Raw genomic sequence first — 12,022 nt, 5'->3', positions numbered from 1 at the left:
AACTCGTAAATGTTTGTAGTTGATACACTTTTGTTGTACAAAATGATCAAATCAGAACCACTTTGGACATCAGCTTTGACGGGAAAAAATATTTGAAGTATATTTTACTTGAATTTAATTTCTTATTTGAAGCGCCACACTGAATTCTTAATAAATGAATAACAGTTAGTAGTGGGTGGAGTATTATTCCACGAGAGTAAAACTCCTAAGGTCATGTTTTACCAACCGAGTGTTTGACGATGTGAAAACATAGCGAATCATTTCAGGAGGCACGCTGCCATCTACAGGCTGAACTCTGCACTTGCACAAAGACAAGAGTCTGAACGGCAGCAGCTGATTTTATTTCATTCTAATCACAGCTGGATTTCTCCTCATGAAAAAAAATCACTGAGCCAATACATTCGCCTGAAGGACAGCTAAATGTAAATACAGAACTTATAACATCTGCTTATTTACATGAGAAGGAAGGACTCTGAATGTACAACTTTATTTTAAAAAATAATCTAAAACAGTTTGGCCATGAATGTCTTTCATGAAAACTTTGTATATGTTTAGTTATTTACAGTTTTTTTTTTTTAAAAAAAATTGTTCTGTTTTTTTCAGTCTGGAAGAAAACTTAAGACGTCAACACACATGAAAAACACAGAGTGAATTATGGAGCATGTTACAACTCGGCTCTCTAATTGCAACAAAGACGCGGAGACAACCACTGTACGGCTTTTTTTTGCCAATCAAAAAGAGTTCCACGCGATTGTCAAACCCTACAGGGACAAAAACCCACATGTGGGTCTGGAGCTCCACAAAACCCGCTCCTGTCAGCGAGGCCCAGTCTCAACTAGAGAGGAAGGCGGTTAAATACAGCTGAGCCCTGATTGCAAGTGTGGTTCAGTCCGGTGGCGACCCTCAGCTCCTGATCAAGCACACCTGGTGTTGAGATGGAGGGTCGTCACATGTAAAAGAGAAAGTAGCGAGACTATGGCCCCGTCCACACGAAGACAAAACGCTTAACAATTTCAAAAACGATCGCCATAAAGACGAAGGCGTCTCAGAAAATGTGTACGTCTACATGAATGCACTTGATACGCATGGAAATGCTGTAAAACGCATGCCAGACCTCTAGGGGCGCTGTAACGATATGACGGAAACACGCGCAAACAGAAGAAAAAATAGGGGGCATGCGCACTTGCGGCAAAAGTTGTAAACAGAGACCAAGCCGGGAAGAATGAGTGGGCCATAATGTGTCCTCGATAATAGTTTGTTCAACTCAGTAGTGATTGAGAAGAAGGAGATTTTGCTGCAACAGGAATAGTAGGGTCACTAGCTTCGTCAGCAAATTTGCTACACTGTACGCCGCCATTGTTGTTGTCGTTGCCGCGTGTGGCGCATGCATGTCAATGAAGATACGAAACGCAAGTGTATCTGAAAAGTAGCGGAGAGCCAGTAAACACGGAGCTGTGTATAAGGTGTTTCAAAATCTTTCCACTCTGGAACCTGGTTTCAAAAATGATCATTTACAGACCCCCAAAACGCCGTCTTCATGTGGATGGTACGCAGATTCGGCAAGAAACTTCTGCATTCAGACCTCGGTTTGTCTTCGTGTGGATGGGGCCTGAAGCTTCTTACTGAAACTCTGAGTTTTACCACAACCCGAATGACTGAGAATCTGCACAGATTCAGCTGTTTTTTGATTTTCTTTCACCCCAGCTGGCAGGGAATGTTCCATCAACATAATGTTAATATTACATTTAAGTTCTAATAATATTTTAAGGCTTAAGTTTGATGTTTTAAGAATTTTTTTGATTGGTTTTAGACTAGTGTTTGACTGATGTTTGACTGGTATGAAACTGACTATAAAAAGTATTCAACCATTTGGAAGTGTGTCAGTGTTGAATCATGGTCTACATAATTTGCTTTTAAGCAGGAATTTGCAAAAAGAATGACGTTAGACTGGTGTAAAATGGTAAATATTGGTGTTGGACTGGTAGTGGTGTGAACTGGTTTTGACTGTGTGTACTGGTATGAACTTCCATTTGTCTGGAGTAGACCGGAGATCTTGTTTTTCTCTGACTCAAGCAAGAATTGATCTGAGCACAGACAGAGAGACAGACAGGTCAGACAGGTATACATTGTGGGTGCTGGTATAAACTGCTGCAAACTGGCATGAGCTGGACTTAGACCACTGTAAACTGATAAAAGACTTGCGAAAACTGGTATAAACTACATTGAACTGTCAGTAACTGGTGTTAAACTGATGCAAGCTGGTGTAAACTGGTCTTGAACTGGTGTGAACAGATGTTAGACTAGCGTAAACTTGTCTGACCCCGGGTCCTGCTCCTGTAGTAGAAGAATCCAGTCAAACCAAAGATCAGGCTCAGAATCAGTGCTGAGGCTCCCATGGCGATCTTTTCTTCATCTGACTTAAGCATGGATGGATCTGAAAAAGCTTTCCCCTGATGGACAATCTTCACTCAGGAGATAAACTGATCCCTTCTGCTAGAAGAATTGTTCCTGAGGAGTTGCTGCTCTGTGCTGAATTTTGTGGATCAGTTTTCTTTTACAAAAAAGTAAGAACGAAGTGAGAAGAAACCATTTAACATTTAGTAGCTCTCAGAAGGCAGAAGACCCAGACTAGTACAGCTTTCTTTGACTTTAGACTCAAACTTTATCTCTGACGTTCCATTTTTCAGTCTTTTAACTTTTATTTCAATCAGCAAAAACCATTAAGCCCTGACTTCCAATAGTGCTGAGGGAACAATTAGAGCAGACAAACACTGAACACAGTTAAGTTACAGTACAGTTACATTCAAGAATGTAATCGTTTATCATGGTTTTGAAGTGACCTGTAGTTAATGGCTGTTTACATTTAGTTTAATACTGCTTAGATATGATTTGTATTTGAAAGTAGCTACAATAAATCACACTCAGAAACTGAAGTAAACACCATCAGTGCAGTTTCTCAGTCATCCAGGTCATGGTCATCACAGGAGTCGCAATAGAAATCAGCTGGACTTACAGAGAAGTCCAGCTGATTTCTATTGAAGCTGCTATGATTGAAATAAATACTGTTTTTGTCATTAATGCATTTCTGGTTTCACAGTGACTTGAAGCTGGTTATAAAAAGACTATTTAAATTCACAGCAGCAGCTGGTTGTATCACAGATGCTCATTTTCACTGAAGTCTGACAAGGAGTCTGAGTCAAAGCAACAGAACGGAGGTTTTGTGGGTCACACGGAACAGAAACTTTTCAGATTGAACAGAAACTGAACACACCCGTCAGAAAGGAGAAACACTGAGCATTGGAACTGAACTGAAACAGATCTGATGATTTGACGGAGCAGACACTTTTCAGGTTGTTGTTGCAGCAGCTGAACAGCAGAGAACAGTCAGAGTGGATCTTCAGGTGAAAACATGTGGAACCAGTTGTTCAAACTAAACACTGAAAGAACAGTGAAGAAGTTTGATTCATGTGGATGAAGCACGAGTACATTCATTGACAATAAAAAGGGAAACATCTGGATTATCTCTAGATAAATCTACACCAAACAATGATGTCATCATCCGCCTCGATCAATCAGCTGCGTTTGATTCCTTTGATGAAGAAGAAGAGTCCAGCTGCCACACCGAGCAGGCCGACAGTCAGACCAATTCCACAGAACACTGCAGGTCCAACACTGGGCGGAGTCGTCTGGACATCTGGACATAGGAACACAGAGACATTGACCTGCACATCTGGACGCAGCCACGTGCACATATGGGAACATGTACATCTTTACATTGAAACCTGTACACATGGACACGTGACCCTTCACATCTGGAGATATCAGCCTGCACAAATGGAGACATAAATCTGCATACTTGGGGACCTGCACATTATTATGCAAGGATCTGTACACTTAGAGATGGGACCCAGCACATCTGAGACATCAACCTGCACATCTGGATGCGTAAACCTGACAATCTGGACACATAAACCTGCACATCCAGTCACATGAATCTGCACATCTGGGGACCTGCATATCCAGACACATCAAACTGAACATATGGGAACATCCACATCTTTACTCCTGAACTCCTGCATCTAGAGACAAGACCCTGCACATCTGGACACATCAACCAGCACATCTAAGACATAAACCTGCACTTTGGGACACATAAACATGAACATTTGGGGACATAAACTTGCACATCCAGTAATATGAATCTGAGGACCTACCTATCCAGACACATGAACCTGAACATACTGAAACATACACATCTTTAAACCTGACCGTGTACACCCAGAGATGAGACCCTGCACATCTGGATACATCAACAGCACATCTGTAGACATAAACTTGCACTTTGGGACCCATAAAGTTGCACATCTGAATACATGAACCTACACATCTGGGGTCAGTTGTCTGTGAGCGGCTATGTTGAGGTCAGGTCTCTGTTTCAGTAAACTACTCACCCCACATTGCAGTCAGTGGTTGGCTCAGGGCCACATGTTCCACTGAACACACGTAGATGTCTCCCAGCTGTGGGATGAACTCCAGTCTGGAGATCTGGGTGAAGGAACCATCTTTGTTGGGGAAGGGAATATTGATGCTGGTTCCATCGGTCACGTTCTCTCCGTTCTTGGTCCAGAAGACTCCGACAGGAGCCGGATAGAAACCAGTCACGTGACAGATGAGCGTGTTCTTCTTGCCGAGCTCCAAGGTGTCTCTGATGTAGATGATCGGGTCGGAGGGAGGATCTGAACAGAAGCACAGTTCCTATCAATCATCACAGCTGCAGCAGTTGGTATAAAAATGTACATGTTGCAGCAAACTCTTTACTTTTCAGTGCTCTCCGTATAAAAATTGTGTATCACTACTGCAAAGTTGAATATCAGCAACATTAAAGACAAAAACATCTGAATGGCTGTTGGAAAGTGTATTTGTGCAAATACAAAATACAGAACAGGTTCTTTCACCAATAGTCACCTGTACTAACACATAATGTTTATGCTTAAAATGAATAAAAGCCAGTGGATGTTTGTCCATTTGCTGATGAAGCTGTTTTTACCGTTGACACTTTATGGTGACTGTAAAATCAGCTCAGTTACATCAGGAATTTCAAGAAGAGATTGAAATGATATTTCTCTTTACCGTGTTCCAATGGGAGATCTTTCATTGCCTTTCGACACACATTCAGGTTCTGTTTGCAGACTTGCTGATCAGCCACAGCTGCTTCATAAGCTCCTGGGAAACTAAGTGGATCTATGAAGTCTGGCAGTGGCATGACTCCTTTCTGGCTGACGAAGTCGGCGTACCAAACCTCTTCACGGTCCAGTGTGTACAACATCTCTCCATCAGAGTCTGAACAGCCACCGACCGCAAGATCTTCATGTAGTCCTGAAGGGAAAACAGAATCAAAGTCAGCCTTAACCTGCTGACCTGTTGGGTTTCAGATGAACCAACAGAAGGTTCCATCGACTGACAGTTTAAAGTAAAAACTCACCATCAGCAGAGACCCAGAGGATGCAGCAGAGGACGAGGAGCAGCTCTGACATCTTCATGACCATCATCATCATCAGCAGCAGCAGCAATAACAGTTTGGCTGTTGAACTTTGGACATGAGGTAGTCGGACACAAAGTGACACAAAGTGCACCAATCACAGAGCAGCGTCACCAGTTTCCGGGCAGAAAAAAGCAGCTCTGAACCTCACAGCTCGATCAGATGAATGTTCCCACAGTTCAGCTGATGTGAAACAAAAGCACATTTCTCATGAACAAATTAAACATTTAAAGAAGAATTTTTATCTGTCTGAGAAAAAAATGGACTGAAAATGTTTTAGATCAACTTCTTTGTGGCTTTTTCTGGACTTTGGTTCGCGTGTCAGAGAGAACTATTTACTTCTCTCTGGTTACTGTACAGATTTATTATGAGGAAATACAAGCAGATGCAACAAAACTACATGATTTATTGCTCAGCCGCAGCTTTCAGTGGTCAGACTGTAACTGATTCTAGTGGCATTGTTGTTTCACTTTGTACTGAGCACAGAAGTAGAATTTCAAATCATGAGGAACAACATCCACTCAACCATCTTTTTTCAGTTTTTCATTACATAAATTATGGATATTTATAAAGACACTTGTGAAATTTCAACTCAATATATCAAACACTTTTCAGCATTTGTTGCGTTCCACACATTGAAATTTGAGGCTGTTTGAACAACAATTTTTCAGGAATTATTAAAGATAAAACTCTGAATTTTTTAACAGCTATTTCTCATCATGTCATCATCATCATCATGTCAAATAATTTAGGTTCATTTAGGTTATATTTTGATGTGTGTGTGATAATGTGTGACCAGACTGGACTCTTTAAAGGACATGTTTTGGTTTCTTTGCATTGATGCTGCTGCTTCAGCGCTGGAGTACAAAGAGAGGACATTAGAACATACAGACTTTTTTTCTGTGAAGAACCCAGAGAGGGTTATTTGGTTCTTATTTATTTCATAAATAGTGTTATTATTTATTTCCAGATTTTTTTTTGAACATCCCAGAAAGGGTTATTAATATTTGGTTATGTGTGGCTTTCTGGAGAACAATGTTTACATTTAGGCACCCCTGCAATCGTCACACTTTTTCTGTTACAAACTGACCCCGGCCCCCCACCAGAGGAGGGAAAAGTTATGTGGCCCTCACAGGAAAACGTTTGGGGACCCTGGTTTAGAGGCATTAGTGTTTAATGTTTACTGACAGGAAATCTCTCTGTGTCCATGTTGCTTTGATTCCTGAATAAACCGTCATGGTTGGATGTTTCACTCAGTTTCTGATCTTTGTTTGCAGGTTTGATCTTGTCTAACCTGGTGACAGATGGTCAAAAGAGGAAACAGTCATGAATGATGTCTTTAACCTGTTGGACTGGTTTTAAACCAGTTTAATGACTGTGACCGTAGTGTTTGAGAGAGAAACAGAAATCTCTTTGTGACAGATATTTTCATGTAGAACCAAACATTCCACTCTTAAATCCAAACAAAAACCAACACTTTTCAATCATTCTCACAGTTTGACTGCACAGCAACAATAAAAAACACCATTTTGATCTAGAAAAGTTCAAGAATTCAGATTTTTTTTGTGCGACAGTTCAAATCAAAAACTAAAATTCAGTTTAATGTCACGTTTTAAGCAGAAAACCAGCATATGTTCATGTTTCAGAAGCTGTAAACAGCTTTAAAAATGATTTAAACATTTACAAATCACTCAGTTTCCTCATGTTTTTCTGCTTGACAGTCATCAGGAAAATGTTTACAGCAACGATAGACTACAGTTATAAATGTAAATGTAGTTACACATTTAATCACTGTAGTATTATTTTCAGACACCAGAGGAAGACACATTTCTGTTATACTAACTCAAGTTTTGCTACTTAACACATCTTCTGTAGTTTTCACCACTTTAAAAGTCACAAAGGAAGAATTTCTTCTGTCACTAATGTCATGAATTTATCATCTGCCAAAATTTCAAAGCTACTTCAGAAAACTACAGAAGTAAAATATACATGATGCACCGAAATCAGGGCTGAACAGAAGCCGACTGTCAGACACTGAAAAACTCTATTTGAGTTCAATGAACTCAGCAGTGACTCCAGCATTACAAAGCAGAAGTCCAGCATGTAGAGGCTCAGTGAATGTGGTCTGGACTCTGTGGAGGAGAGTCATGGTTCTAGAGACGCTGTAGAAAGACAGAATACCTGCACTGTGATCCAGATAGATGCCGATTCTGGAGGACCGAGGACCTGAGAGGAGAGTTTGGACTTTGTTGTACAAAAACGTATATCTGTCTGTGTAACAACGTAAAGCCCAAGATTTGTCATTGAATCCAAATACATAATTATTTGATGTCCCTTGTTCAGGGACATTCTTGTATGCGGCTGCTACCTTAACTCCTCCTCCTCCTCTCCACTCCACCTCCCAGTAACAACGTCCAGTCAGACTCTCTTTACTCAGGACCTGAAAATATGTATTAAATCTTTCTGGATGATCAGAATAGGATTGCTGTTGATTCATTAATGTCACTTTTCTGTTCCCCTCAGATAGCAACAGATATTTGTTTGCTGTGTTTGGATCCAGAGTGATTTCTCGTGAATATTGCAGGAATTCCTCTCTGGTCGTTGGTTCTGGTCCTGATAGTAAAGCATCCTCTTCAGTGACTGTCATTGAGATGTTCGTCCAGGTGTCCCTCAGAATGTCCTGCAGTAGATCTCTGAGCTCTTTCACAGCTGCTGTCACGTCCTCAAAGTGCTTCAGAGGATGGATGTTGATGCTGGATGAGTTTGTGGACGCACTGAATGTTGACACTGAGGGGTAGTTGTGGAGAAACTGGGTGTGATCTGGTGTATCTGACAGCTGCTTCAGCTCAGCGTCTTTCTTCTTCAGATCCCTGATCTCCTGCTCCAGCTTCTCCTTTAGCTCTTTGACTCGACTCTCTTCAGTCTCCTCCTGGGATCTGATCTGCTGCTTCACATCAAAGCTTCTTTTCTTAATGAGATGGATCATCTGGGTGAACATCTCCTCACTGTCCTCCACTGTTTTATCAGCAGAGACATTGATGGCCTTCACCTCCTGTTGAAGCAGCTCCACGTCTTTCTCTTTGTCCTGGATCCTCTGCTGGATGTTCAGTCGACTCACCTCCAGCTCCTTCTGCTTCTCTGTTCTTTCTGCTGCTGCTGGGACTGTTTCATGTCCTTTATGTTCATCCATTGTGCAGAAATAACACACCAACTGTTGGTCAGTGCGACAGAACAGCTTCATCACCTCATCATGACGAGAGCAGATGTTCTCCTGGAGGTTCTTGGAGGGCTCCACCAGCTGGTGTTTCTTTAATGGAGGTGAATCATAGTGAGGTTGGAGGTGTTGCTCACAGTAGGAGATCATGCAGCGCAAACAGGACTTGACAGCCTTCATCTTCCTCCCAGTACAGACATCACAGGCCACATCTTCAGGTCCAGCATTGCAGAGATCAGCAGCAGCAGCTTGGACTCCAGTCTTCTTCTGCTCCTCCACTAATTCTGCCAACATAAAGTTTTTCTCCAGTTCAGGCCTCGGCGTGAAAATCTTCCTGCACTGAGGGCAGCTGTAGATTCTCTTCCTGTCCTCTCCATCCCAGTGTGTATTAATGCAGTCCATGCAGTAGCTGTGTCCACAGGAAATAGTCACTGGATCCTTCAATAGATCCAGACAGATGGAACAAGAAAGTTTCTCTGAATTCAGCTGATTTCCTCTCTGCGCCATTTCACCTCCCAGCAACTGCAAACGTCTGCAGAGATTTTTCTTCCTTCAAAGCAACTTAAAGCATCACTCAGGAGGCCACACCCAGGATTTTTTTTTGTTGTCCTTTTGTGTATGATTTTCATGAGTTGGGCTTGTCAGCTGGCAGATTTGTAAAAGGGGAGGAGGCAGGAAATCTACCATCAGATCTGGACTCTGTTGGAGAGAAGTGTTCATCACATTCAAGGTGATATAAAACCTTCTGTCAGCTACTTTGGCAGCATGTTCACCCAACGTCTACAGATTTAAATCTGTGGTTTTCACTTCATATCGTGACTTCTTTAAATTGTATGTTTGAGCCATTCCTGTTGTTCTTCAGTTTAGGACTTGAGCAAAAAGCTTGTGGCTGCAAATAAAAAATCTGTTTCATTGTTTGTCAGTGAGATTATCATCAGATTCAGTTTGTCCTACCCTGTCCTGGTATGTTATGGTTCAAGGAAACAGTTTCTAGTTTGACAGCATTCCCAGTTTGAATGTTAGAAGTGTGGAGCCACTTGTACACATTCACAGAGAATATTTCCAGTAAATATCCAGAATATGTTACACATCACCTGCAGAAAGTCAGATGTTTTGCTGACAGACAGTAAAGGTTCTGCATTTACTGACACTATGATGAAATGGTCGTTCACAAGTAGAAATCCTGCATTTAATCTAAACTTCAGTCAAAGTAAATGGGTTACACAGCGAGTATACTGAAGTATCCGAAGATAACTTGAGAGCGATCGATGAGAAGTTTGGTTTCATCCTTTCAAATGGAAAGAAAGCAGGAAAAATGAAGAGGAAAGGTTAAAGATAAATAGGTGTGATTGCAAATATCACCGTTGCAGAAGCCTTCTGGTGGTTTCAGATGTTAATGCTGACAATTTGAATACAGAATCATGTTTCCAGTCTTGATGGCACCAAACCTGGTGTGCTTGTCGTATTCAGTGTTCAGAAGATACAGTAACTTTGTGGTGACTAAAATAGTTTGATTTGAACTCAAAACAAGCAAAACTATGCATGAACAACCCTGAACAGAAACCCAAATGCTGTGCTGCTGGTGCTCCTGTCAGAGAGGTAGCTGGGTGTGGTTCAATCAGATGACGACCTGTTATGTAAAAATTAATCCACTGCTGTAATAAATCCATGTCTGTGTGTGTATCTGACAGCAGGCCCTTTGCCCTCTGACTGAAATGGCTTACAGGTAGCCTGTAGGCTGTTCCCTCTGGGAGAACTGCCAACATCACTCCAGTAATTGTTAAGAGATAAAGGTGCAGGTGTTCGCGTGAGAAAACCTGGGGGAGGCTGTCTCCCACTGGGAGTAGAGATTCGCTTAAACATCATCTCTTTGACTTAACTGTACAATACTGGCAGCTGGCAGTGGCAAAAAGAGGGATGGGTTAAGGGCGTGAACTGACCTCTGCTCAGAAGGTATAAAGGGTTCAGTTGTCAGACAGTAAGGTCAGAAGGCTCCCGGGACCTTTCTCAAGTGTTTGTTTGTGTCTGTACTGTACCGAATAAACACTTTTCTTCTTGGCATCTGCAGATTTGACTCCTGGATTCTTTGATGTTTCAATGGTGAGACTTAGATATTTTGAGACCTAGAACTTAGAATTAAATTACAAGTGTTAATACACAGAGTGATCAGGTTACTCATAGATCTTACGTAGAGGGGCAACTGGCCCGCCCTCTACAGACCCTCCTTCAGCTCTGGAAAGACAAGACGGGAATATCTGGTGTGGTGGAGGGTCATCATCTCCTCATGACAACATGAGAACGCCACATTGAGTTTAAAAATAGTGCGATTGTGTTGGGATTGCAGTTTCTTAAACTGTGGGGTTTTTTTGTAAATTTCTCTCGTGCTTGAGTTGTTAATCTTGAGAACATGAAGCTTGTTTTCACACTTTAAAAATGAAGAAAGATATCACAAGTTGAGGTACTAAGAGACTGGAGAGAAGGTCAGCCTGTCCTCCTCCTGCCCTCCGTCCCAGTGAAAGAGAAGCCATGCTGATGGATGTCTGAAGCTAACCCTAACCCTGGACTGCTTTCCTGCCAACAGACACTAACATGAAGAAGTCTTTATCTTCAGTATTTTTCTCTTTTGGAGTTTCTCAGTTTGTCTTTTTTGTTTCTGACCAAATAAATGTATTAAGTTTTCCATGTTTTGAAGGTGCTGCTATTCTACTCTGATGTGTTGGGAAAACCCTCTGACACATTTAAAGCAGTGGTTATTTTCATTGTTGGTTCACTTTCTGGATAAATTAATCAGATATCTGGTCTCAAAGTGTGGATCAGAGTTTCCTCAAATGTCTGGTTTGGTCCAGAGATCTTCAGTTTACTGTCACAGAGAAAAGAAACCAGAAAATATTCACATTTAAGGAGCTGAAATCACAGAACTTAGATTGATTTTATTGAAAAATGACTCAAACTGATGAATCAATCATCAAAATGTTTGGTAATTTATTATGTCGACAAACTGATCAATGGTTGCAGTTCCAGATGAAAGTAACTAAGTACTGCAGTTCAGGGTCATTTTAGTTACTTGTACTCGAGTATTTCCATTTTCCGAGACACTTTGGAGGGAAATACTGAACATTTTACTGCACTTTTTTTTTAAAGAAAACTAAACAAATTGTGTTTTTATTAGAAAATAAAATGATATTAATGATCAGAAAAAGCTGTTGATTGACTGATTAGTTGAACTAATAGATTGATTGTTGCTACTTTGGTTAGAGTTATTTCATAAT

At 41.2% G+C, this 12,022-nt stretch overlaps 2 protein-coding genes across 2 annotated transcripts; both read right to left on the bottom strand.

The window, feature by feature from the left end:
* Window positions 1–467: 467 nt before the first annotated feature.
* Window positions 468–5,616, bottom strand: LOC110971360 (RLA class II histocompatibility antigen, DP alpha-1 chain-like). The gene is made up of 4 exons (XM_022221710.2): window positions 5,483–5,616; window positions 5,131–5,376; window positions 4,452–4,736; window positions 468–3,694 (listed from the first exon to the last, which is right to left on the bottom strand). The coding sequence occupies exons 1-4, from the start codon at window positions 5,553–5,555 to the stop codon at window positions 3,573–3,575; spliced, it is 726 nt and encodes a 241-aa protein (XP_022077402.1). The 5' UTR covers window positions 5,556–5,616; the 3' UTR covers window positions 468–3,572.
* A 1,967-nt stretch (window positions 5,617–7,583) lies between these two features.
* LOC110971358 (tripartite motif-containing protein 16-like) lies at window positions 7,584–9,269 on the bottom strand. Its single transcript, XM_022221706.2, has one exon. The coding sequence runs from the start codon at window positions 9,258–9,260 to the stop codon at window positions 7,584–7,586; it is 1,677 nt and encodes a 558-aa protein (XP_022077398.2). The 5' UTR covers window positions 9,261–9,269.
* Window positions 9,270–12,022: the final 2,753 nt, after the last annotated feature.

This window comes from Acanthochromis polyacanthus, chromosome 23 (assembly GCF_021347895.1).
Source record: "Acanthochromis polyacanthus isolate Apoly-LR-REF ecotype Palm Island chromosome 23, KAUST_Apoly_ChrSc, whole genome shotgun sequence".
NCBI lineage: Eukaryota > Metazoa > Chordata > Actinopteri > Pomacentridae > Acanthochromis > Acanthochromis polyacanthus.
This window is presented reverse-complemented; position numbering and strand designations above follow the sequence as displayed.